The sequence below is a fragment of the Nyctereutes procyonoides genome, unplaced genomic scaffold (genome assembly GCF_905146905.1).
Source record: "Nyctereutes procyonoides isolate TBG_1078 unplaced genomic scaffold, NYPRO_anot_genome, whole genome shotgun sequence".
Lineage (NCBI taxonomy): Eukaryota > Metazoa > Chordata > Mammalia > Carnivora > Canidae > Nyctereutes > Nyctereutes procyonoides.
Window position 1 is genome coordinate 7724951 of NW_026575040.1, and position 27449 is coordinate 7752399.

At 51.6% G+C, this 27449-nt stretch overlaps 1 protein-coding gene across 3 annotated transcripts in view; it reads left to right on the forward strand.

Annotated features, from left to right (window-relative positions):
• Positions 1–27232, forward strand: part of ANP32A (acidic nuclear phosphoprotein 32 family member A) — a 38346-nt gene extending 11114 nt beyond the window's left edge. For 2 of the 3 annotated variants that reach the window (XM_055319952.1, XM_055319950.1), the window contains exons 2-7: positions 19714–19863; positions 20047–20169; positions 22017–22215; positions 23374–23471; positions 25659–25722; positions 25978–27232. In XM_055319952.1, coding sequence (XP_055175927.1) covers positions 19714–19863; positions 20047–20169; positions 22017–22215; positions 23374–23471; positions 25659–25722; positions 25978–26039 — 696 coding nt within the window. In that variant the 3' untranslated portion in view covers positions 26040–27232. Of the gene's footprint in view, positions 1–15331; positions 19102–19713; positions 19864–20046; positions 20170–22016; positions 22216–23373; positions 23472–25658; positions 25723–25977 lie in introns of those variants that run through there. The other variant, XM_055319951.1, reaches the window with a different exon arrangement.
• The last annotated feature ends 217 nt before the right edge of the window (positions 27233–27449 follow it).

Consider the following 27449-nt stretch of genomic DNA (forward strand, 5'->3'; position numbering starts at 1 on the left):
TTATTTTATTTATTTATTTATTTATTTATTTATTTATTTATTTATTTATTTATTTATTGGTTTATTTTATTTTTAATTTGGTCATGAAGGTCCGTGCTGTGTAAGACATGCCCGCACTTCACCCAGCACTCTTTCCTTACTCAGAACTTCCCAGCCCTGGTGTGTGCTGCGTTAGGGGTGGCCAGCGTTCCTAACCCTTCTTTGATGAGCAGGAGAAACACAGTGGTCTGCCTGAGATCCCCAACGAGAGAACTGTCCATGGCTACGTGTGCCCGGAGGTGGCTCCCTGCATAGGCTATGTGCATGCACCCACCAAAGCCCCCTCAGGCCGGAAGACCGCCCCATAGGGTCCAGCAAAGACAAACCCCTGTGCTGCTCTGCAGATGGCTCGTGACGCTCAGAAGTGTCTAAGGAGAGAGGGTTCCAGGAGCAGCAGACAGAGGCCAGTTGGGATGAGGGAGGGAGGTTGCTCCTGCTTGTCCTCAGGCTGGGAGTAAGGGGGCTGCCGCAGGCTGGAAGACTGGAACGGAGGGCCAGAGCGAAATCTGCAGGAGAAGGGCCTGTTTCTGTGTGGGCATCATTGAGCTGGGACTCTGTACTCAGAAGTGTCCAGGGATCCCTGGGTGGCACAGCGGTTTGGCGCCTGCCTTTGGCCCAGGGCGTGATCCTGGAGACCCGGGATCAAATCCCACGTCAGGCTCCCGGTGCATGGAGCCTGCTTCTCCCTCTGCCTGTGTCTCTGCCTCTCTCTCTCTCTCTCTCTCTCTCTCTGTGACTATCATAAATAAAAAAAAAATAAAAAAAAAAGAAGTGTCCAGAACGTCTTGGTCACTGGTTTCTGCTGCCTCCCTAGGAGTCATGAGAGAGAGAGAAGGGGGTGGTGAGGTTGAGACAAAAACCTGTAATAGTGAATGTAAAGGGATTACTTAGAGGTTTCTTCAGGGGCATGTATCCCGGGGAGGCACTCGTTCCCCATTATGTAACCAACTTTCTTTGTAGCTGCTGGCCTCACCAGCAGGCCCAAATGGTATGGCTGTGAAGGGAAGGAGGGTTCGGGAGCCCACTTTCACTGACATGGCCTGTGTGCCCAGCATCCAGAATGATGCAGGGAGTTCCTTGAATGCTGCTTACAAATCTGAGATAGCAGCTTGAATTTACTGAATCCAGTTCCTGTGTTCTGGGGGGGGGGGGGGGTAGGTGGCAGAGGGTGGGGAGTGGGCTCCGGACGTATTGGAATTGTGTCTCTGTGGTGGGGTTGGGGAGACAGAGCACAGGCCCGAGAAGTAGAGAAGGTATGCTGCTAGAAGGGCAGGTTTCAACCCCAGCTGTGTATTGGAGCCACCAGGGGAGCATTTTAAGAAATTCCCAGGCTCTACCCAGCTACAGAATCAGCTTCCGAGGGTGGTGCCCAGTGTCTGTATTTTTAGACTGCTCTAAAGGGGGCTCTAAACACAGTCAGGAGCCGCCACATTGAGGCAGGGTGCAGAACTTCCCAGCAGGTAAGAAGAAGTAAACTGAGTGGATGTTAAAGAGGAAGGAAAGAGGGGTATGTGATCGCAGCCACTGGAGTGCCCAGCTCTGGTCCTTGGGCCTTGTACCCCTACCAATCTCTCCTGGGGCTGCTATTGGAGCGCCCAGTGGGATTTCTCAAGGAAGCCTGGAGTTGGCCCTTATTCCAGCTGTTGGGGACTGAGAGGCCGGGCTGGAGGGGGGGTGTTTGTAGGAAGGAGGGGCCCCCCCAGAGCCAAGGAGCTGGGTGTCGCGGGCAGTGGCCACACCTCTCCACTGTTTGCTGTTGAGCCTCGGCTGCCTGGTCTGTAAAATGGTGACTAACAGGAATACCTGCTTCCCAGGGGTTGTGGTCAGGCCCGAAAGAAACGTTCCTGCCTGTGTGTGTCGTGGCTAGCCCCCGAAGGCTAGTAGATTCTAACCAGCCCGGGCTTGAAGGGGCTGTTTGAACGGGTTGGGGAGGGTTGGGGAGGGGGTGGCCTGTCTGAAGAAGGCCCTTGCTTGGTGTCTGAGCCTGTGTGTGGTGGGAGCAGTTTTGGGGAGAGCTGTCTTTGCCTGCCCCAGAAGAGGCCTCCCTTGGAGCTGCTGAGCCAGGTGGGAGGGGGCCGGAGGGGCCCCAGGCTAGAGGCAGCCCCATGTTCCGGTGGAGGTGGGGCTGGAGCAGGTGAGCCGAGCCGCAGACAACCCCTGCCCCCCTGCCCCCCTGCCCCAGGGATCTCTGCCTGGCTTGTCTTTCCTGGAGCGGTTGTTCTGCAGCCTGCAGACTCTCCTGCCTCTCAGCTCCCCTCCTGGCTGCAGAACTCTGGGCCTGCCCCACTCAGGCCTGTCTTCTTTCGTGCGGACAGCTCCTGAGAAGCCTCCTCCAGGAAGTCTTCCTCCACTAACGGGAAGAAAGGACGTGACTTGTGTCACTCCTAGGTGACAAGATGTAGAGGTCCCCAGAACTTGGAGCTGTGCTCTCCTCTGAGCTAATTCCCTTAGCACCTCACTGGGGTGTGCGTTGTGGCTCGGGTCTCCATGGGGTCAGGTCAGTGTTTTGTTACTGCCCCTGCCGGAGGGCAGTGCTGAGGGTTTGCAGAGCCAGGCACAGCTCCCCTGCAGCTGGGTGCATCAGGAAGGCTTTGTGATGACGTCATGTGTCTCCAGCCTCCCGCCTAGTTGCCTGTGGGAAGGATCTGTCTGTTCTGGCAGAGGGGCCTGTTCCATATGGTCGGCCAGGAATTGGCCATCACATTCACCCAGGGCGTTCCTGCCACTTCTGTGCGTCTCCTCTTCCCCCTGGAGACTTGGGTGCACCCCGGGTGTGGCCCAGGAAGGGTGGGCAGGCATGCGCTTTGGTGCAGCTCCCCAGCTGTGTCTGGGAGGCTTGAAGAATCCTATCTGCAGAGGTTGGCCTGCCGCCATAATGAGTGGTTCTGCTCCTTCTAGCCCCCGTTTGCTGCTCCGTTGCAGATATGCCTTTGTGTGTCTTGGTCAAGAGAGCTGGTGTGTCTGTACATTTAGGTGTGGTCTGTGAGTCTAGGGAGGCTTCTCCTAGAGTGGGGCCCTCCACGGCTGCTGTTTGGGGTGGAGGTAAAGAAGCTGTGGTCATGGGAACAGAAATGGAATGCCGTCGTCTTAAAAGTGAAAGAGTACGTGGTTCAGGGCAGGCATTTGGCCTCTGTAGGCACTTGGGAGCCTTCCCTCCGTTCCAGTGGCCAGTGTGGTCACTGCCAGGAGTGGCCACGGGGAGGATCTGATGTGGAAGTGGAAATACACCTCTGAGTTGGACCAGTGGCTATAGACCTCAAAGAGGTCTGGATCCTGGTCTGCAAGGTGCCCACTGTAGTGAGAAACCAGACTTGCATTGGGTAAATGCTTTGCTAGCCCCAGAAGGCTTATGATGGCCACAGATGTCTCTGATGGTAAACGGCACTTGGCCGGCTAGTGTCTGATGGCAACCAGAGTTACGAGGGTGATTTTTGCAGACAGAAAATACTGAGGAACGGTCATTCATTTTCTTTCTTTTTTTTTTTTTTCATTCATTTTCATATATTGATTGAATGACCATTGTGTGCTGGGTGTTTCCTGGGCATTCTGGCTGCAGCAGTGGGCTAAACAAGCTCATTGTCTGTGCTGCCTACCTGGAGCTCCTGTTCCGCCGAGGGAGATGCTCAGTAAACTAAAGGCAGGACTGCTGGTGTGCTAGGTCCCAGGAAGACAGAGCTCTGTTAGAGGAGATGGGTGATCCAGGAAGGCCTCTCTGAGGAGGTGGCGTTTGAGCAGTCACTGGAGTAACCTACACTGGACATCTGGCCCCCATGAGCCAGAACCTTAGAACATCTGATCTCGAAGTACGTACGAATCATCGTGCTGATAAGCAAGCTGAGGCCAAGTGAGGTTAAGGTGCAGATTCATGAGGCGATAAATAGGAAAGATGTGGCTGAAGCAGAGGATAGAGCACCACTGGCCAGTACTCCGCTCACCAATGCCGGGCATTTCCCCAGGCCAGCTGACCCTCGGCCTTTTCATCCCAGAATGTCTTTTATTATCCTGTCAAGACTCAAGCTTTGAAAGATCTGTACTTGCACGTTTGCGCTTATTAACAATAGCAGGCTTATCTTCTCATTTATAGCTGTGTGAGTTGGGGGGTGGAGGGCAGAAAGTTTAAACACATCTTGTGTCCACCAGTTGGCCCTCCAGGCAAGGGCTAACTACCTGGTGTTGGTCTTCTCCTGCCTAGGCAGAGATGTGGCCCAGTTTTGGTAAACACAGGCTGCCCATCTCCATGGGATTTCCATGGTTCTTTCTGAAAGAGCCAAATTTCTCAGAGGATCCCATTGTGACTTTTAGGATTCCATCTGGCCCTCCTAGCCTGGTTCAAGGGTCCAGGTGCCTTTGGGTGGGCTAGGGAGACCCTACCGATGCCTCTGACAAAAGCTGGTGAGGTATGACTCACAGGCCCCCTACCCAGGGCTTGTTTTCAGGGAGAACACAGTAAAATCAGGTCATAGAACCAGCCTGACCCACCTCTTCTCCCAAGGACCAGAAAGAGCCTTAATTGGCTGATAGTTTCCATCTAGAAGGTGTCCTGCATGAATTTGAAAGGAGCTTCTGGTGAAGTAAGACTTCATTAATTAGCCTGTTAGGGAAACAGCTTCCCATTATTATGGGGGCTGGATGAATTTGATGACCACCGTTCTGCTTTGGGCTTCTGAAGGGAAGGCACTAGATTTTCAGCGTTTTACTAAATACTGAGAAAAATGTAATGTCTTTTCTAAGTATTTTGTTTGTTTTTAAGTGTATCTATGTGCCAGATGCCATATTTATTCTTATTTAATCTGTATGGAAATGCTATAAGTGGGATTATTCCCACTTTAACAGATGCAGGAACTGAGGCTCAGACAGCTAGTTAAGGAACTAGCTGAAGGTCACATCCTACTGAGGAGCTGTGCTTGGGTGCGAAGCCAGGTCATCGACTTCAGAGCCACGCACATGACCTCGGATCTTAACTGACTTCCCATGTCTTCCCAGCCACTTTAGGGGCTGCTGCTAATAACAAAAATGCTCTAGATTCCTGACTTTTATTTCTTTCTCTTCTCTACCACAACTGCTGCATTTGTATTCCCTAGGAGGGTGAACAGATGACAGCAGCATTTCTGGTTTTTAGATAATATTTTATTGTGACAACAGGACACACTAGAGTAAATGAAAGAAGTGTGAGGTTTGATTATTTTTCTCCTTTGAATTGTACCCGCCCCCCCCCCCCGACCAAATGATTATTTTTACATTGTTAGGAAGTCCCAGCAAAATCAACCCTCGTGTATCTTCCCTGACCTGTGTGCGCCGGGGTCTTATTTGTGCTTCCCCTCGTGGCACTGACATCCCTCAAACAGGAGGGCCTAGGCACACAGGTGGGAAGCATAGCAAGGGTGCCTCAGAGGGTCTGAAAAGCAGGAGAAGACCAGATCCTTTTCCAGCTGCTGGAACTGATAAGGGTTTAAACGAAGCAGCAGTGGTTGTGGAAGGGGCACAGCAGTGTGTTTTGCTTGGAACACCACCGTTGCTGCCTTACCCTCAGCAGGACCCCTCTTGGGACAGGACTCAGGCTTGCCCTCCTTACGGAGCACCTACTGCAAGCCTTGGATCATGCCAGGGACTTGGCGAACAATACTTTTTTTGATCCTCTAGAACATCCCTAAGGTATACATAATGGTCATCTATTACCAGATAGGGAGACTGGCCAACAGAGGTTAGATGGCCCTTGGGGCACATCGAGCTGGCCTTGTGAGTTGTGTCAGTCCCTTCTGCTTGTCCCTCCAGACTGGATGACCCATAGGCAGAAGGCAAGGATACCTTTATCATTGGGTCCCCTGGTGCCTGGTGCAGTGCCTGGCATTTGGCAGATTTTAAGCATTTATTGAATGAATGGAGGTAAGGTAACTTGTCCACCTAGGTACACTGGTAAACCCATTAAATTGTAGGACTCTGAGACCCTGGGGCAGGTTCTCTCTGGGCCACAAGTAGGATCTGCTTATTTAAACAAAAAAAAACAAACAAAAAAAAAGATTTTATTCATTTATTCCTGAGAGACACAGATAGGCAGAGGGAGAAGCAGGCTCCCTGCAGGGAGCCCCATGCAGGACTCAGTCTCAGGACACCAGGATCACCCACCGGAGCTGAAGGCAGTTGTTCAACCACTGAGCCACCCAGGCTGCCATAGGATCTGACTCTAGCTTCTTTGGTTAATAAGTTAGGTGAATGCAAAATGACATATGTGTCTGCTTATCTAAATTGCAACATGATTATAGCAAAAAATTGGAAACAACCCAAATACTCATCAATAAGGGACTGGTTAAGAAAAATGATGGTACATCCACACAACGGGACACAATGGAAATAAGAAACAAGGAAGGTTCTCATGTACTGTATTACATGAACTTCATGAAAAAAGGCAAAGATCAGTATATAATATGTGAGTTTTTGGCTAAAAGGGAGAAAAAATAAGGTTTTGAATTTGCTCGTATATGTGTCAAGAAAACTCCAGAAGGATACTTAGTGGGTGGGATGGTTAACTGGGCAGGATGGAATGGAGAATTAACTGTATATTTTAGGCTTTTTGGTTTTGAAGCCATGAGAATGGATGTTACTTATTCAAAAAATTAAAAAGAAAAAAAATAATGGAAGTGACTTTGGATCTGCTCTTCTGTCTCTCTGGGCTGTAGTCTCCCAGTCTGAACAATGAAGTGATTGGATTAGAACAAAGCTTCATCTGGAGGGGGATGTTGTATATATTGGGTATCTCTCTGGCTTTTGTGGGCTTTTCCGGGGGATGCTGACCCTGTCCTGGGGTGGTCTGCAGTTCCTTCTGTTGGCGGCCTGGCCCTGGTTCGGCTCAGGCTGTTGGAGAAAGGCCGGGGTGATGCCGAGAGAAAGGGGCCTTCTGCAGAGGTGTCGGCCTTGTTCTTGTCCCCATTCCTGGCAGTTTGTCCTCTGCACACCCTGCCCTGGTGTGACTCAGTTGGTTCTTCCCCCAGACAGGAGGATTACAGTGAAGAGAGACTGTTCTGGAGCTTTCTGGCAAAGTGCTGAAGTTTAATAGGAAGAAAAAAAAAATGGCAGAATGTTTTCCCAGGTTATTTTTAATGCTTTTCAGTTCAGCAAACATTAATTGAGAGCTAAGTGCAAGGCAATGTGGGGGAGTCAGAGCTACATAGCACCTCGTCTCTGCTCTCCAGGGCGCGAAGTCTTGGGTGAGAAACCTGAGTGTAAAATCCCTTCTCATACCCTCCAGGACTGCCCAGTTTACCTCATCTGGTTCCACAGAGACTTGTGGGATCGGAAGGGACTCTTCCCATTTTACAGATGAGGAAATAGAGTCTCAGTGAAGTCTTGCCCCAAAGCCACACAGTTCCTAAATGGTGAAGCCTGGAACCAAATCAGAATTTCTGTGACTGCTTTTCCTGAACCCAAACACACCTAGTGAGAACATTCTGTCGCAGGATATTTCCTGGAGGTGTGTGGCTTAGGTCCATTTCTACCTGGAGATGCCAGGTGAGCACAGCCCTAAAATAAACCTCCTTCGCGGGTTTCCTTTATGGAAGGGCAGTGAAAATCTCAGACTTACCGTCACGTGTTGACTCTTTTCCCCCTTTGCTGTTGGTCCCAACAGTTCTGCCCTCCGTTGCGCGTGAAGCTCCCCACCTTAGCACCAGTTACGTGCAGAATGTCCCATATGTGTGTAAGGGTGCATGTGGCAGACAGCAGCTTTCTTCCCACCCTGTCCTCATGCCACCACTTCCCTTTCTTTCCTTCCCTTCTTCCACAAATTCTGTTGCTGCCACCTGTCATCCTAGCTTTTTCCCAGAAGAGCCACACGTGCTCCCCTCTCTCGGGGTCTCTGCCCTGGCTGTTCCCTCTACCTAAAAAGCTCCTCCCTCGGACTTCACTTGGCCTCAGGTCCCTACTGGAAACTCACCTGGGTGGGTGAGTGTCCCTTCCCACCGTTGCTGTTTCCTCCCTGGATTTTTCTGTATGGTATTTGTATATGTTACATACAGCTCACATGTGTTGGTTTATTATCTCACTCCTCCCTAGGATGGAAGCCCGCAAAGCCTGGCTAGTTGGCGCTCAGCACTGTGTCTCTAACGCCAGCCTGGCACAGGTGCCCAGCATCTAATAGAGACTCTGTAAATATTGTGGAATGAGTCCATTGCCCTGTGGCCTCAACAAGTAACACTTCTTTAAAGAGGAAAGAAGCAAATCATTGCAGTTTTTTCTTAAGAGGTGAAAAGACCCAAGGCCTCTCTTTTTGCAGAGCTTCATCATATAATCTTAATTCATTTAATAATTGCTCAGCACTGTGTCTGTGTAGAGCCCTCCTCAGATGTTCACTTAGCAGCCTCTGATTTGTTTGCTGAGGGAGACAGCTCACTGATTTTTCAGCACAGCCCATTCTTCTGTGGGACAGTCGTCATGATTTAAACACTCTCTTATAGTCTACATGGGGCTGAAAACTACCTCGATTGTAATTCCTGCACACCGATCTGAGTTCTCGAAGTGCTGGAGAACATAGAATGATCGGACTTCCGTGTGCCTATGACACACCTTCAAATCGTTGGAGAAGGATGGCTTATCATAAGACTCCCCCACCCTCCGCTAGGACATCACCGGTTTCTTTGATTGTCCTTGCAGTGCCACAGGTGTCAGGGGCCTTCCCACCTTGGTGCCTTCCTCAATTTTGTTCTGCTTCGAGGTTAAGAATTTAATGTTTAGTCCCGTCAGAAGGGAGGGTTCTAGGACCCTGACTGAGGAATTTTGGCCCCTGTGGATGTGGCTGTCAACACAGCCTGGGGGTACCCTCGGCTGATGAAGATAGAACTCAGTATGTTCTTCACACTATCTCTTTACTTCAATATTTTTTAAAAAATTTATTTATTTGACAGAGCAAGTGTGCGCACAGCAAGGGGAAGCGGCAGGCAGAGGCAGAGGGAGAAGCAGAGTCCCTGCTGAGCAGGGAGCCCAATGTGGGGCTTGATCCCAGGACCCTGGGAATGCTTAACCAACGTAGCCACCCAGGTGCCCCTTCACACTCTTTTTTTTTTTTTTCTTCACACTCTTTCTTAAGTGGTTGAGCCCATCCCCAACTCATCCAGAATCATAAAGGTTGTAAGGTCTTTGGTTTTGGCTTTTAGCATTTTGAGATTATAGCAGCTGAATTAGCTCCGTGAAGAACAGGGAACCTGACCTGGGCCCAGTTTTAAAAGACAGTAAATACAGGTCCAGTTCTGTATCCAGAATCCTCGAGAAGAGGGTGGAACTCTAGAAGTAAAGCAAAATGTGCAGAGCCCTTAGCTCCATCATTTCTTCCCTCTTTCTGACTGCCTGTGGCTTTTTTTCAGTGTTTGTCTGTCTGTCCCTCTGCTTCCCCACCCCTTCCACCCTCTCCTGCCACCGCTTCCCATCCCCACCCCACCTGGAGGCAGACACTTGGAAGCAGCGATTCCCCAGCCTCTCCTGCGCATCCCTCCCTAATGCTTTTACCATAAGGCTTTCCTTTACAGACTTAGGCCAGGTGCACATGTCACATCTCTCTCAAGGAGAAAGAACTGGCATTAAATTGCTTCCCATGTGTGACCCTTAGGTAATTTGTTTTGAGGCCTCGGAGAGAGAAAACTTCCCCCACCAGCTTTAGGCTCTTCTGTGAGATTGGTTCCCGGTTTCTGCCCAAATCAGCGGTTTCCGATAGGTAGTTGGACATGAGGACTTCGGTGCTGTGCTGTTTCCTTGCTCCACTTCTGGCATTGCCAGCGCCGCTGTCGTTTGGGGTTGAGGTGGTGGGGAAGGAGGCCAAAGTCAAGGGTTTCGAATCCGAGGCCATGGAGCCTTTCTCTGCCCCTTCTGCACTTCCAGACCTGCAAGGAGGGCAGTGGGAAAGACAGGAGGGCCGGGTTCAGGCTTGGGGCTCTTTTCCTCACAGTTGGTTTCCTTGTCCTCCTTTGCTTCCTCTTGCTTCCAGGAGTTCACCCCAGAGAGGCCCATGACTTGGGTGTGGGCCCTGAATTGGGAGAAATGAGAACAGCCCAAGGACAGATTCTGTAATGGGCTGTGTGACCTTGGGTGAGTCACTGGGTTGGTTTCCATGGGGCTTCATCAATTGCTTGAGGAGCTGGATGGGATCCAGTGGTTCCCGAGAGATGGTGATGATAGGGTCCTTTGGCTCTTCAAAGCCAGCTGGAAATTCCGACAGAGGCAACACCCAGGGGCTGTGGGAAGTGGCCCGGCCTCTGAGTCTGCATACTGCCGAGGCTTCTCGGATGGGTTATGCCACTGGGCCAGGCTGGGCAGAGGCTGGACCTGCCAGCTCATGGATCGTCAAAGAGTGAGAAAGTGAATTAACTTTTGTTTTGCAGACTGTTCTTCCACTCGGGGGGCCATGGGGAGTGGGAAGCAGTCAAGGGCAAGGTCCACGTTGGACCCAGGCAGAGACCCAGTACCCTCTCTTTAGACCCTGCTGATTGAGGACTGCAGATGCATTTCCACAGCATATGGCCCCTGCTGTCCGCAGGTGACCCGGGCTGGGCTAAAAATCCCCAAATCTAATATGAGAAGCCCAGATCAACCCCATCCGGCAGCTGGGACAGGGCCCAGGAAGCCATGTTTGTTGATTTGCCTAAGAGTAGAACTAGTGGGATGCTTTGCTTCAGAAAAGTGAAGAAGTTAGTGAGCCTTTTAGAATCCAGAAGATTCTTTAGAGCCGTTGACTACCCCCACTCCATTCTTGGCTCTAGCTTGAGTGACCCAGTCTAGTTTGACCACTTAGCAAGTGTTTGCTGAAAGCCAGCCCCTCTGGCAGGGCACCAGCGGGGAACACTGGGACCTCAGACCTCGGGAAGGCAGTGTTTGGAGGAGGGACGGCGGGAGGAAGGATTGCCAGGGGCCCTGTGGCCACGCACGGCTCCCGGAGGGCCCTGGTGGACCGGGGCGGTTCACCTATGAGAGGGATAGGCTGGGTAGAGCTCCAGTTGTCTGTCTGTGGATTCAACGAAGTGACACCTGGGGAAGCACTTTGTAAACTGTCACATGGGGAAGAAATGCCAGATGACGTCACCGTGTTTACTGCAGGGCAGGGAGGCTGGCAGAGAGGTGAGGTGGGGACAGACAGACTTGCCTTGGGAAGAGGCACGGGGTTTTTGGTCCGGGAGCACTGATGGTTGGGAGGCTGGGAATTCTCTGGCTTTGCAATCCCTGTGGCCATTAAAGGCTGTGGACCAGGAGTGATGGAACATGACAGGATCTGATCAAAGTAGTGTTTTAGGAAGATGGGCCAGGATTCACTCCTCTGCTCTCCGGGGCTTCCTTTTCTGTCTCATGGCTTTTCTGTTGCATGGGGCCAGTGCTGTGGCTCTTTAATAAGATCATCTTGGACAGTGTGGGTTTTTGTTTGTTTGTTTGTTTTTTTATGAACCACAGCATTGTTGAACAGGGAGTAGGTCCCCATGAGCTGAGCTGCTTGCTCCCTGCTGCCCTGGGAGATAGCAGACATCAGATGGGACGATGCCAGACTCCTGCATTTGGAACCCAACACCCTGGGCCTCTAGGGGCTGTTTTTGTGATCCTGGTGTGTTTTAAGAGACTACACAATTGATTTTTGTGTTTCATTAATTGCCTAGGGCCCCAAATGTCCTTTTCTGGCATCCCTCAGTGATGAATCCTGGGCTTTTTTGATCCATACAATGTCCCACTTCCTTTTGGGAAATAGAGGCTGTGTTTGGATATGAGGTGAGATTAAAAGTGTATGGATTCGCAAATTTTGGAACGAGAAGGGATCTCCTCTCTGTGCCCAGGCTTCATTGTCCAGTGTGTGAATTAGGAGACTAGCAGAAGCCCAGAGAGGGATGTGACATTCCCCCCAAGGTACATAGCAAGTTACTGGCAAAGTAGGCACCAGGGTCCAGGTCATCAGACTGCCTGATGAGCATCCTTTGCGCTGTACCTCCTGCTTCTTGTCCCCCTTCCTTCTCCACCATTCAGATACCATCTGCTGGGACCAGTGCCTTCACTGGACTCTGCTTCAAACTGCTTCATCACACCTCCCAGTACTAAAGGTGGGAAGGGACAGCCACGAGAAGATGTAGCCTGCTAGATTGCCACTTGAGCGTGTCATCCACCAGTTCCAAAACTTCATCTCTCCCTGTTACCACTATACCCTCTTCCACTAGCAAAGTCAGACTAAGACAACTCCTCCCCACTTCTTGGGCCCAAACAGTGTTCTGGACCTATTTTCTGTTGCTCTAGGAGGACTTTCCTTCACATACCTAAAGCAGGCATGGCTAGGGCAGGGGCTGGGCAATCAAGGCAGGCTTCCTCCAGGAGGTGGAACTGACAAGATCTTGAAGTGGAGCAGAATCTAGACCGGTCCAGAAGGGAGGAATGAGGTGTAAAGGGAGGAACTCCAGGGTGTAACATCCGGGAGGCCCCAGCTCTGCTGGGGGCTTGCCAGCGAAACAGGCCCACTGGACAAGCCCAAAGCCCAGGCCCGGTAGCCACGCCTGCTGGCCTCCAGTTGCTGCTGAGTGTGTCCTGGCTGGAGAAGGCACCTGCAGTGGAACCAGCTCCTCTGTCTCGGGGAGGCAGAAACCAAGACCTACCCACACCGTTGGAGGAGGTAGGAGGCCGTTGGAGGAGGTAGGAGGCCGCTTCCAGGCGGCCCAGGAGGCGGTCACCGGGTTTATGTTAATGCGGGTCCTCCCCCAGCCTGCGCTTAGCCTATTACCCGGGCCGACAGCTTAATTACGCTGCAGCGCGCCTCAGCTTGCGTTGCTCGGTTCCCTAAAATAATAAGGATGGCGTCACCGACTTCCCGCGGCCATGTGCTCCCACCCGTGCCTCCCGAGCTCTATTGTAGGAAACAAACAAAATCCAGACACTCAGATGCTTGCTTTCTTGGAGAGATATTTTTTTTGTTTTTGTTTTTAATATTGGGACCCTGCCCCGTAGTTAAGATTTTCAGAGTCTTAGCTACAAGGCAGCTGCGGAATATCCTCCTGTTAGCAGAAATTCGAGAGCTGGATGGATGATTCCACAGTCTTCCACTGGGGACTGTGATTTCTAATCAGAGCAATGGTGTGGGGTGGCGTGGCAGGAGAATCTTCCAGCGCCTGGTTCCTGGGCTCTGGACCAGCTCTGGACCTGGCTTTTTCCTCTGGCTAAACTCGACCAGCATTTTACAAGCTGTGGATCACATTTAAGAAAGAAAAAAAAATGTTTTAACGTAATAGATAAGAGCAGTGGTAATAAGGTATGTTTTGTTTTGGTGTGTGTGCCTGTATACACAGAACATGTATGTGTACACCGAGCCAAGGCATAAATATATTTTTTACTGTGGGTTGTGGTCAGAAAGCCACTGACCTAGATGATCCCGAAGGCCTTTCTAGCTTTCGAAATGTCCGACTTTTCTCCCACAGCCTGTCTTTCCCCTCGTGGAACCTGACTGGTTTTTGCAGGCTTTGCACCACAGACTATTAAGCAACCGTAGAGATTTTTTAGGGTCAAAACAACAAAATCACTAGCATCTGTCACTCCTATTGAACACCTTGGGGAAGAAGCTCATTCCCCCTCAGCCTTGGTGACTCAAACAGTTTGGCCTTCTAGCTAGAAATGGGATCTGCAACAGGGGATGGCCCATTTAAAAACTGACCTATTTAAAACCCATGAGCGCCAAAAAAACACGGGGTCAATTTGATTTGAGTCTCCTCTTCTGTGTAAGACTGGAACCTGAAAGCTAAATTGGTCAGGGACTGACAGGGTTGTAACCGAAGCTACGAATATTTATTGAACTCTTGCTCGGTGAAAGAAAAGAAAATCTCAAGGCTCGAGGGTAGTCGGGGGGTGGTGATGGGAAGACACAAAACAAGGTGTAGATGTGAAATCAGGAGGGGTATATTTTGGGTGTCACGATCTTCGCTCTCCAGAGTGTTGGGAGGCTTCGTGCGTTCCGTGAGAGCCAGCTTTGGCGGCTCGGACCTGCTGGCCTGCCTCTGCTCCCATCTTGTGCCACGGCTGTGGACACGGTGGTAAAGGTGGCTATGGATCAGGGAGAAGGCCAGTGGCTCTTCCCAAGCTGGAGATGCTCTAAGTGCATTATTCCACTTAATCCAGCTCTAGGTGACGGGCACTATTGTCACTGGAGGAAGCGGAAGCTCAGGGGAGGTGAGATGAGCTAGCAAGTGGAGAATGTGGACTTGAGCCAAGTCTGTCTGACTCCAGAGCCTCCTTCTGTCCACCTCTCCACGTTGCCTCCGGAAGTGCTGGAAAAATAAAGAGCTGTTCTCACTTGAGCTTCCCTCTGCTTCTGGCCTTCCGAGGGCTCTGTTGTAGGCCTAAGCTGCCCATTTAAATCAGGGCCCCCTGACCGTGGGCATGTGACCCATGCAGTCACACAGGGCCGTGGGCTTTGAAGGGCCCTCCCTCGGGTTTCATGCACCGCTGTCGCTGTTTTGGAATTCTTAACGATTTTTGAGCAGTGGGCCTTACATGTTCATTTTGAACTAAAGTCTTGCCAATTAACACAGCCAGTCCTGGCTTTGATACAGCTCATCCCCTTTCTGGGTTTTTCTGGGTCCCTCCTGTCTTGAGCATGCCTGTCCTCTCTGGGGAGGAGGCATTTGAAGAATGCACTCCGTCCCACCCTCCAGCCTGCTACCTGGCACACTGCTCCAGTAGCTGTTTACCAGCCATCAGCCTCCTCCCCGCCATCACCACACCTCTGGCTGGCAGGGACCCCCAACTGTGGCTCACCACCACCTCTGAGTCCCCTCAGCATTTACCCAGGTGAACCATGTCCTAGGAACACCCTTTATGGAGGGAGGGGCTTCTCCTAGGCAAGAGGTCAGTGTACCAAGCACTGGGTCAGGGCAGGAGGAGTGTGTGCAATTGGCCTGCCTCCTGGGGACACACGACACCCTGCAAAACATTGTTTATAAGAGGTCAGGTTCCTTCAGTCTCTGTGGGGCCAGTGACACTGTAAGTTTCACGATGGTTTGACTCACTCTGTATGCCCGGCACCTAGTAGTGTGCCTGGCACGATAACCAGGACATTTGTTAAGCAGTTGCTCCGGTGTCCGCTCCCCGCTAGGCTGATTACGAGGAAGGACAGTCCCTGACCTCTAGGAGGATCGGATGCTTAATACACGATTAAATGATTCATGTGGCAGCTGCCCTCAGTGCCCTGGGATGCTCAGAGCTGGGTGGGGGAGGCTTCCCGGGGAGCGGGGCCTGAACTCCATTTGTGGTGCAGGGGTAAGATGTGGGGAGGGGTGGAGAGGGGAGGGCCGGTCCTCCTTAGGTCAGTTTAGGAACTCGGGGCACCCTCCCCCCACAAGCGGCTGGAAGCCAGGAGGAATGTTTCTTAGGCTGGAGTTTGCACTTTGTAGGTTAAACAGATACCGTCCTCCCCCTTCCACAGAGGCAGAGCCTCAGACCTCGGGGACAGAGTCAGGGTCATCAGCCAGCCGGGTCCTTGGCCTGTTTCAGTCTTCCAGTGTCCCCGCTGTCACAGAGACCCCTCTTTGGAGGCAGAAACAGACTCGGAGTGACTTAGATGATGACCGTGACCAGGACTGCAGTGTAGAGAATAGAGAGGAAATGATCAAATTTGAGAGAGCTGTGAAGACAAGATTTCACAGTTTTGAAACAAGCAACGGGTTGTTCCTTAGAGGAATAATGTGTTTGTGTTTATCACGGACGTTTCAGCTCCCATTGGTGAGAAATGATTGCTGTGTCCTTGCTCTGGGGACAAGTTTTTCAGGAAATGCTGGAGCCGGACAGTCTGATTTCTTGGGAAGCTTCACTGCCCACCCCCAGCCCCAACCTCTCGTGGGGGCCGAGGATGAACGTGCAGAGTCCTCGCAGGGCTGACACCTGAGGAGCGAAAGCAAAGAGTCCTGTGTCGTTCCATCCATGGGTGTTTGAAAAGCTTCTGACACCAGCGGAGTAAGCTAGTTGTTGGGCTAGAGAGAGAGTAACCACATTCAGATATTTTTAAAGGGCCAGTGGAGTTGGGAGAGAATCGAAACCCAAAGTACAAATTTTCAGTTTAATTTTAACTTTGCAGTTAGCTCACACCCAGGATTTGGCACGGGGACGTGGACCTTAATTTTTTTTTTTTCTTTTTTAAGCAGAACACACCCTGAATGTAAAAGGGGATACGCTCTTTGCCTGGAATGGCTTGGAATGGCTTGGAGCGGCGGCCACCACACAGACAGGAGGAAGTGGGTTGGAATAGGAGCAGGAGTTCAGAGTGGCTTTGGGGAGCGTTGGGCTGGTTGGAGGTTTGGAAACATGTGAGCCTGTCCAGAACTCTAGGAACGGGTGGCCCTCCCCAGAGGCCAGGGGACCCAGAGGGTACATGTAACGACTCCAGGCCGCCTGTTGGGCTGGCATTTTTGTTTTTTCCTATTTGGTACATTCCAGACACTTCGTAGGCAGCCTGCCTGCCATCTCCAGAGTGACAGTCCCTCCCCAAAGCATCCCCTGCATGGTTTGGGCTTTCTGGTGATATCAGCAGCCTCCAGGCCTAAACCTCGACCCCCCCCATCCCCTATCTCTTTGGTCTCTTGCCCCACACACTGCTGTGAAACCCCCTGGCAGGAAGGAAGTGCAGAACCCCGTTGAGGTCCCCAAGGCTCCACAGACCTGACCTGTGAGGGCCACCTGCTGACGCTCCAAACAGCACAGGCTCCCCCAAGTGGCTGGGGCGTGACCTCTTCCTACTTGGCAAGAGCAGGGTCTGAGGTCTCCCAGCCCCTCTCCACATCCTTGCTCCCTAATAGCAGTGTCCTCTGAAGGAGGGCCGACTTGAGTTTGTTTTGTTTAACGGAGGAAGTGTAACCAGGCTAGGGACCGCCGGGATGGCCCCCACCCTGCTGGTGGAACCATGAGAAAGAGGGGTGTCAGGGGAGCTCGTAGGGTTGTGTTGGGTCTGGGAGAGCCTGCGGCTTACATTTGGGAACGTCTGAGAAGCTATCAGGAGCCAACACCGACCAGCTGGGTCCACTAGGCACCATCCTGTTCCATTCCTGGGACTTCAGGATTGGTGGTTCTGAGGTGGCTGTCACGTGGGAAGCACCCCCCTACCCCCGGGGAGCCCTAGTGAGGATTAAGCAAGCTGGTGCAGGCAAAGCATGTCGAGGGTGCCTGTGAGGGCTCAGGAAAGATCCGCCCGTTACTATTAATAAATACATTAGTGGTAGTGGCTTGTGTATTGTCCCCGAGAGGAACGGCCCCCAGTTGGTGGTGGTGCTGAGACTGGGCCCCTGGGTCGGGCCGTAGAATTCCCAGGCAGCATTGTGCTTCTCTAGAAAAGAGGCCAACTTCCAAGAGGAGTTCCCCTGACTCCCAGCACCACCTCCCCCATCTCAAAGACCTTCTTTTCCTTGGCTGATGGCCGGAAGAGGAGAAGCCCTTGACCCGTCTAGAAAAACCACATGTCTGAAATCTTTGAGGCTGGACTGGAATCCCCCATATTTGTCTTTTCTCTGGTGGAGCTTCAAGAATTCCCGGTGCCTTCTGAAGACCACGGGCCCTGGGGCTCCAGTGTTAGGAGCCACCAGAGGAGGTGGTCCTCCCTCCCCCCATGGCAGCTCTCCTGCCATTTGCCCTGCTGCCCTAAGGCCTGGCTTCCTGGCTCTACACTGATTTCCTGCCCTGGGGCAGAAGGCCTCGCAGGATTTATTCCCAGGCACTCTTGCCAGTGACCTTGAGAAGGTGGCTTGACCTGGACATCTGGCCTCTCCTGGGGACTGAGGGAGTGGAAAAGGATTTAACTTCTCCCTTCCCAGATCCAAGGGGAAGGCGGGCCTTGGCGGCCAGCGCCTCGGCCCGGAACTGTGAGCTCTGGGAAGGAGCTCCCGCGCCTGGCTTGGCCCCTTCTGGCGCGCTGCCGCTGCCCGGGGCTAAGCACACCACCTCCCTCCACCAGCGAGGAAGAAATCGGGGCAGCCGTGGGGCTCTGCAGCCCAGATGTGCCCCCGCACTCCTCTGGCCTGCCCCCTGGGCACAGCAGGCCCCCTGTGGACTCTGTTTCCCCCAGGCTTCCTGTTGGCCCCAAGAGGCTCAGGAAGGGGGAAGGACCAGAGATTGGCGAGCCAGTCGTCCTAGAGCCAGCAGGAAGCTCTGGGCAAATCGCCGTGCTTATCCAGGAGAAGAAAAGTCTCCAAGTGTCTGGAATGACCCTTTGGACAATGTGGGAATGTGGGACTGCTGTAGAGAAGAACTAGCCATACTGTCTGACCCATCGGTGACAATAACCTGTGGGTGGAAGTCCCAGGGAGGCAGCCTACCATTGAGGCATGCTTCTTGGGGGCTGCAGGAAGCGGGCAAGTGGGGATGTTGTGTCAAGCACCTGGTGCCGCCAGGAGGAGTCACACTTATGGTGCCTGCCAGCCCTGAGTGGCCAGGGAGCAACCAGACTGCTGGAGCAGCAGTGGGTAACCAGAGGCATCTGCCTGGTGGGCAGGACACCCTGGCCTCCCTTGCTGACTCTCCAGGGTCATTCAGGCCCGAGACTCGATTACCCTCCTCGGCTTGTCTCCCCCTGTACAGGAGCCTGGATCACCTTCAGCCACACCGACCTTTTAGCAACCAAAGGAGAAGTAGCTTTTTATCAGTCTTTCTACAGTCTTGGAAATACAGGATTTGAACCCAAATGGGGGTAAGAAGAGAAACAAGGAGAATCTAAGAACTCTAGCAGCAAAATTGCCTCCAGGCAGTTTGAAAGAAGAGACAGGCAGGGTCACAGAGGTGCTTCCAAAGACCAACTTTTGTACTTTGACGGCCTCAGTGTGTCACTATGGGGCCATCCTCCATTTGTGGGGTTTCATTTTTTTCCCTTCACGTCTAACTCAGGACCCTATGAAGAGCAGGGTCTAGAGAAACTCCCCTTAATATGGTAACTATAAGTAGTAAGTATTTATGCTTAAAACGAGGAAAATGAAAACTCAGTCCCTCATTCACACCAGCCGCGTTGCAGATGCTCAGTGGCCACGCTTAGCCAGTGGCTCCTTTCACGGACTCAGCAGGTGTCCATCGTTGTGGAAAGTTCTATTGCACAAGGTTGGTGTACAGAATGGAGAGTGGGGGGCTCCCTAGTCTGGTGACCATGGTGATGAGCACCAGACCTGGTGGGTAGGCTCTGGCTGGTGAGCCTGTGACAGCAGGTGTCCTGGTGTCTTGGGACCCATCCGCACGCAGAGTTACAGACATGTAGAGGCAGAAAGGAAGGTGGGGCCCGAGGATGGGAAGTAAGGTAGCAGGTCAGGCTGCGGCCACATGGGCATGGGGTTGGAGGGATCTGATGGTGTGGCTGGTGTTGGCGGGAAGCTGGGGACCGTGGTGGCTTATTTTTTAACGGCAGTTTTGGAGGAGTGGGGCAGTGGGGTCAGAACGAGCCTGCGGGGCCTTGCCCACAGCAGCAGGGCTTGTGGAGTTTGTCACCTGCAGTCTGGCCGAGGCTCCTGTCCCAAGTGTGTGCCGCCGCCCGTCCCCTCCCTGCCGCGCTCCTCAGTTGGTGGTGCCATGCTCCCAAAGAGGCAGAGCAAATGTTGCCTTTAGTACGCCGACGGACGGCTTTTTGGGCCTGTCTCTTGGTCCTCCCGAGGGGGACGACCCCCTCCCCAGCCTCAGCCCCCAGTCCGCGCCTCCGTTCACATTGGCCTTCCTTTCCAGGTGAAAGAGCTTGTCCTGGACAACTGCCGGTCGATTGAAGGCAAAATCGAAGGCCTCACAGATGAATTTGAGGAACTGGAGTTCTTAAGTACAATCAACGTAGGCCTCACCTCAGTCGCAAACTTACCAAAGTTAAACAAACTTAAGAAGGTAAAATGGGTGGAGGAGTCTGTGTGTGTGGGGAGGTGGGGGTCGTTACTTTGTGATGAGGGAGCTTCCCTGGAGGTGAAGCCAGGCGAGCACCGACTCGCCGTCTGCCCAGGGCCAGCGCGCTGGGCCCTCAGACGTCATTATAAGAGCTCTTTCTGCTTTCCCCCTCCCTGCCCCGTTCAGCTTGAACTAAGCGATAACAGAATCTCAGGGGGCCTGGAAGTATTGGCAGAAAAGTGTCCGAACCTCACGCATCTAAATTTAAGTGGCAACAAAATTAAAGACCTCAGCACAATAGAGCCACTGGTGAGTCACTTGGGTCTTTCCCTCTGCATGGGATGGGAGGGGGGAGAGACTGGTATCAGGGAATATTACTCTTAGGTTTGTAGTATGGGTTTTTTTTTTCTTTCCCACTTATCTTACTTTATTGGGCTCCCATTACGTGCCATGAGATCGAGTTGGAGCTACTGTTTCTGCTTTGTCCATAGAGAAGTGGAAGCCTAGAGACGTTCAGTGGTTTGAGCAAGGTCACACAGCCAGAGTGGGCAGTCGGGGGCAAGGACGGGGGGTCAGGTCAGACCCTTGCCTCAACTTCTGGTGGCGTGCTTTTCTTCTTCCACTTTCTGCTCAGCTTCAGAAACATGAGCTGTCATTTCTTAGAGCCTGATTCCTTGGCCCTTGTTGGGGAGGGAGGAGCCATCCAGGAGTGAAGCTGCCCCTGGAGTTTGCCACCTATTTTCCTTCTTGGATAGCCGGCCTTCCTGTAAGGGGCACACAGGAAGAGTGGCTGACCCCTGGTCTCCAGGCCTTGCAGTGATGGTGACCAGGGCCTCATCTCCATATGGCTGCACATACCCCCACACTTTGTGAATTGTCTCACCAGCAAGGAACAAGGCATGGTCAGAACAGCAATTTCTGCATTACCTGGGATCTGATGGATTGTGTTCCCTTGATTTGAGCTATGTCATCGATTAATAGCTTTCTCGAAATACAGAAATACCGTCACCTGAAATAAGCACATTTGCCGTAAACGTACATATAAGAACCCTCCCAGAGGATCACGCACCTTAGGATTGGGGGAAGGTCATAAGGATATTTTGCCAGGTTTGCCACATTTCCCGTTTTTTAAGTTTATAGAGGAGAGGTTGGGGCATCCCTCAGTTTGGGTTTGTAGGTTCTCGTCCAAGAAGCACCCCTTGCCCTCTCTGACCGCTGGAGAGGCAGATTGATGGGCAGGGCGGCAGAACCAGACGTTGGCCCTGCTTTCTTAAGCTCAGACTTCTCCCCTCTATGGCCTGGAGTCAACTATGAGATATATTTCCCGTAGATCTTCTTTTCAGGTCTTCCGCTGACCTCCTAGGGCAAAGCAAAACTATTTTGATCTACCTGGAAGCCTTGATTTTATGATTTCATAAGAAAATCTTTGAAGTTCAGTATATGTGTATTTTGGGAGGCGGGTATGGAGACCAAGTGTACGTGTATATAAATCATTCTGATTCGGTTACCATTAAAGGTCAGACCTAGACACAGTGTACACACACACCCTGCTGCCCAGGCCACAGGTGCTTTTGTAGCTTCTCCTTCCGTGGTGACCAGTGTGATGGATGCGCTGTGCTCACCTCCCCAGGACAGGAAGGTGCTGGGCTCACCCACCCAGATCGAAGCCCAGACACCTTCCCTGCCCTTGACCTGCTGAGCATGACTTCTCACTCCTGAGATCTTGAGAGCAGCCAAACTGTGATCCCTTCTGCCTTAGCAGGGTTGTGAGGATAAACGGAGTTAACACCTGGTGTGCTGTGTCCATGGCCAGCACCCTCCCTGGCATTACTGATAGACCCCCAGGACTTTGCTAGCTCTTGCCACCTTCTTCGTTCCCCTCTGGCTCCTTAGCCACAGAGGCGGCAGCAGAGCTTCTGGCTGGAGCCCCAGAGGAGCCCAGGTTAATTTGAAGCCAGTCACTGATAGGGCCAGAGCTTACTTGCAGACTAAATGTGTTGGCATTGGATGAGGCTTTAGAGGTAGGCCCTAGAGTCCATCCTCTGTTTTCCAGATGAGGGACCTGAGGCCTACCAGCCAGGGACGGGCCAGAGCAGAGCCGATTCCTCTGCCTGTTGTCTGCTCCCTCACTGTTGACTTCGTCTTTCCACTTGCAGAAAAAGTTAGAAAACCTCAAGAGCTTAGACCTTTTCAATTGTGAGGTAACCAACCTGAACGACTACCGAGAAAACGTGTTCAAGCTCCTCCCGCAGCTCACGTATCTCGATGGCTACGACCGGGACGACAAGGAGGCCCCCGACTCCGACGCCGAGGGCTACGTGGAGGGCCTGGATGACGACGAGGAGGACGAGGATGGTGGGTGTGGGGGTGAGGGCGGTGGGGGCGGCCAGGTGGCCTCTTCTTTCCGCAGCTGCTTCGGAAACCTCTGTCCCTGATCTTTCTCACGGGGGCTCAAACCCCCCAGAGAAGCACCCTGAGGCTCCCTGATTGCACAGTAACTCCTTAAAAGAGCATCTAACTGAACCCTCCCATCAGGTTTTTCCTCTTTTTTCCAGAGGCTCCCCCAGAATGAGATCCTACAGTGTCTCTCTGTTGTGGGGAAGGGGGGTGAGCACCTGGAGGAAGGTGGGGTGTGGCCTGAGGGTCCCATTCAGCTGAGTCTCCACTAGTGGAGCTCAGGTCGGGAGCCCCCTGGTGGCTGCAGGCCACAGGACCATGGGACTTGCAGGGTGTGCCCCAGGGGTCCCCCGGAGGTGGAAGAGGCTTGCGGGAGGTACACTGGGCACCCTGGCAGTACAGGGGGGTGAGGGTGAGCCCGCAGGGCCTACAGGGAGGAAGGAAGGAAGGAAGGAAGAAAGGGAAGGACCACCTCCCACTGTCCCCTTCCTGTGCACCAGCACAGTGCAGCTTCCCTCGGGTCTTCATGGCCACAGGAACGGTGGGAGTGGAGACATCTGGCCCATGCATTCAGGCAGCAGATTTCTTGTTTTTCCTTCTCAGGTCAGAGTATTTTGCAAGATAGTCACCTACCCGTTTGCTTTAGTTTATTCTATCTTGTATAGCAGGCCCCAGGGCCTGAGTCCTGAGACCCGGTTTCTAGGCCCACCTCCGTGGCTGACTTGATGTGTGACCTTGAAACAAGTACCCTCTCCCCTCAAGGACTCGTATCTTTGCCTTTAAAGCAAGGAGTCTGGCTAGATGCTGTTTGCAAAGAAATCGACCTCTTGGGCTTTTGTAAGCCCTGTAACTTCTTCCTCTGATCCAGCAGTGTCTCTGTGATCTCAGCCTCTACATGGGATCTTTTGTTTTTGTAAAACTCGGGAGGAGGACTTATCTTTGGATTACTTTAGGATGTGTTGAGTCACATTGGAGCATCCAGGCTTTGAGCCTGGGTGGCTGTGGGAGGGTCCCGGGGCGCCACAGAAGACCTGTGCCAGGCCCATGAGCCTGGGTTTGTGCTGTGAGGGAGGCCAGCTTACCACCAGTGCCCTTGTCCCCATTTCTGGTGTACAGAAGAAGAATATGATGAAGATGCTCAGGTAGTGGAAGACGAGGAGGATGAAGAGGAGGAGGAAGAAGGAGAAGAGGAGGATGTGAGCGGAGAAGAGGAGGTAAGAGGCACCATCTCCCCAGAGTCCCCCTTACTTAATGCCTATGAGTCGGTCCCACTCTGTGCCTCAGTCAGTGATCAATCTTTGGCAGCCCAGAAACCCCGGGTGGGGAAATGAGACTGTCTGAGGGCCTTTTATCGGACTGCCGGAGGGAATCAAGACTTGCAGCATGCAGGAGGGAGAGGATCCTGGAGGCAGGGCACACGGGACTTGTGTGCCGTGTAATAAGCCCGGGACTTGTGTGCCGTGTAATAAGCCTAGCCCTTGTTTCTACCAGAGAATAAGTTCTTAGGGAATCCACATCCCTATTTTCTGCCTTTTTGCATTCCTATGTTAATTCAGATATTTACTGAGCGCTTAGAGTTTGCTAAGGAAAACTGAAGACTACTTTGAACTCATGGGTGGTTGGGTAAGACCCAGCTGGCTGCAGATCAGAGTGACAAGGGTCCTTAGCACACATGGCAGTAGTACTGTTATCCTAACACCTTCACTGGCTCCCAGTTTCTTGAAAAGGTCTGCATGTCTATGAGGGGGTGGATCCCAGTTCTATCACTTGCTAGCTGTGTGTCCCTGGACAAATACTTAACCTTTCTGAGCCTATTTCTTTGTCTGTAAAATAAGTATTGTTTTATATCTGGGTTATAACAATAGGGATCAACTTGGTGAATTCTTGAGAATGTAATTCCCAAGTTACAATTGAGGACAGTGTTTGATCACTTAGTATTTTAGGCTTTCACACCCTTCAAAGTTCATGGCTCTGTGTGTTGGGTTTTGAGTTTGGATGATCCGCGTCTCTCTATACCAGAGTCATTTTCCATAACTTGTTTGGAATTCTTAATCAGCTCTTCCTAATTACAAAAGTCAGACCTGGAAAGGCTTAAAATGACAACAGCACGGACAAGGTACCTGCTTTTCCTTCCTGACTCCCTGTCTCCATCCTTTAAGGGTGCAGACAGCTGCCTGTCACACAGACCCACGTGGGCAGGATCTCCGGCCCACCCCAAGCTGGGGAGAAACAGGTCGAGACGAACAGAAAAATCCAGTGGGATTGGCCTGGTTCCTGCCTAGTTCAGCTACTGGGTTTCCCTTCTCCCTAAGTGCAGGCTGGTACTAGGCTCAACTCTGAAGAATATTGCGAGTATTTTAAAAATAAAGAGTTAGAAAAATAGGTCCTCCTAGGACAGGGCAGTAAGTCATGTTGGCTAATGGATTTTTCATCTTGCACTTCCCGTCACAGGAGCCACAGTATGTGGGGTTTTTTTGCCCTTTTTTTTTTTTTTTTTTTTTTTTTTTTTTTTTTTTTTTTGTAATCTCATTGACCATCTGCAGAGTTCCAGCTTCCAGTGAAGGAGAGCTTATACACAGACCAAAAAAAAAAAAAAAAAAGAAGAAGAAGAAGTCTTAGCAAACAGACTGAAAAAACTATTTGGTAACATTATAAAAGGATATTTCCCTTGACAAAAAGAAGTCTATCACCAAGTTCTTTTTAAACAATGGGTTGGTTGCCTGACGCTTTAGGAACGGTGTTAACATGCAGAGATTCAGCTAGCACAGGACTTCAGAAACAGCATGAAGCAGGAGTCCTGGGTTGAGAGTGAATTCTTGCACCTTGCTGGGATCTCAAGCCTGGGAATGATGTCTTTAGGGGAGGCCTTCACCTTCCCCTCCAAGTGATCCAAGTGTGCGAAGTGGAGACGGACTGGGTGGAGTGAGGTTGGACTTGCCCACAGAATCTGGATGTGCTAAAACCAGGATCCTCCCTTAAAGCCAAAACCATTTGGAAGACAAAGGAAAAAGGCTGGCTGGCTTTGCAAGACAGTCAGCTTGGGGAGTGTTTTCTCCAGAGAGCACACAGATGGGAAAGCTTGCCTGAGTTACAGGGACTTTGGGTCGAAAAATCTGAACCTGGTTTAGAACCTGCCAGCCCCCAGACACTGCCTGCAGATCCTATGTGTGATGTGGGTATTTCCTGGAGAAGGGGTTTGAGGCTTTCTCAGATTCTTAAAGGGATCCCTGATGCAAAAGAACATCTGCTTGGCATCCCGCGGTGGCAGGTTCTTGTCGGGGCTCTGGGAAGTGGAGCGGCCCCCATCTTTTTGATCCAGCTGTCTGGGGAAGGGGCTTTGTCAGCATGCCCCGGGCCGGGGAGGGGCACTCCTAATGTCTGGTGTCGGTCTTCTCTCCTAGGAGGATGAAGAGGGTTATAACGACGGGGAAGTAGACGATGAGGAAGATGAAGAAGATGTTGGTGGTATGGCGGCATTTTTACTCTCCGCTGGTAGCAGCCTGGTGTCCTCAGTTGGCGGTAGATGGCCAGGGCCCGGGGACCCGACTGGGGGCAGACTGCACCTGTGCAAGGCCCACCCCCTGTGCCTCCCTGGCTTCACAGATTTCCCAGGGTTGGCAAAGCTTCCCAGATGCGTGGTCCCATGGGTTCCGGGCAGGTGGGGTGAGTTAGAGGCAGGATCAGCGCCTTAGCCTAAACACCTTTTCCTTGCTCTTCCAGAAGAAGAAAGGGGTCAGAAGCGAAAACGAGAACCTGAAGATGAGGGAGAAGACGATGACTAAGTGGAATAACCCTATTTTGAAAAATTCCTATTGTGATTTGACTGTTTTTACCCATTACCCCCCCTGAAATCCCGCCCCCCGAAACTTATTTTTTCTGATTGTAACGTTGCTGTGGGAACGAGAGGGGAAAAGTGTACTGGGGGTTGTGGGGGGAGGGAGGGCGGGAGGGGGTGGAATAAAATACTATTTTTACTGCCACTCTTTATTTTTTCCCCCTACTTTTTCTTTGTGTCTGGTTTTGTCCCTGTAAATGCGATAGCTGAGTACACACCAAGTGAGCATTTGTTCCTTACTCTCAAAGAGGACGGTTTAGAGGGCTCTTACAATCTCCTGGTATTTCCCTGAGTCTCTGCAGTTGGTTGGAAGGTCACGGCTGGCCTCCCTTTGGTTTCTCAAGAGCCTGGGAGGGGCTGAGCACCAGCCACATCTTACCTGGCCCCGGTTCCCTTGATTTCTGCATTTCTTGGGCCTGCTCAAGGCATCCAACGCCCTGGTTTGTAAATAGCAACCTCAAGGCGTATTTTGGCTGGTTGGGGGACATTCCCCGTCTCTCATTTCTTTCCTCCTTCACAGATGGTGGTGGGCTTTGCTCTACGGAGAAGACTCTGATGTCACTCTTAGAGCTGGAGCCAGAGGGCTGAGAACAGCAGGCTTAGGAGTTAATGAATAAAATGGATTTGGTAATGATAATTAAAAGAGAAGAAGCAAACCCTCAAACTTCAACCTCTTTAAAAGATCAAAAACAACAACCACAACAACAAACTGTCCTATCTTGTTCTGTAAAATATTAGAACGCTTTGTTTTACGAAATGACAAGAGAATCCTTCCACACGTACTTCTGTGCTCAGACCATTTTTACAAACCTGAGCACAGGAGACGCTGCTGCATGTCGGCTGGGTTGTTTTTTTTTTTTTTTTTTCATACACCCGAGCACGGAAAAACTAACGCAAAATTGTATTTTCTTACCTAGTGGAAATCTGAAATGACTGCAAATTCCTAGTGAATGTACAGGTTTGCTCCCATGTCCCTCTTCTGGATTGCTTTAGAAGTGACGTGTTATTTCCTAGCCCGTGTTTCATCTGTATAAAAGAACATCTGCACCAGTTTTTCTCCTCTCCCTCAGAAGAGCCAAACTTTGAGTTTTATGTCTGTTTGTCATTGATAAATTTCAATAAATCTTTTTATACAATCTTTTTTTTGGGGGTGGCTTCTTTGAGTCCAGCAGGCCATTGATCTTTCTAAGATCTTTCTAAGATGCATTCCAGATAAGCTGCTAGCTGATGGGGGCGGGGAAGCAAGGGGGGGGCCCCGCTTAGCATTGTTATCTGATAAAATAGCTTCTTTTCAGGGTAGGTAACCTGACACCGAGTTTGGATGCTTTGGGTCTCAAAGCAAGGCTCGGTGGTGAGC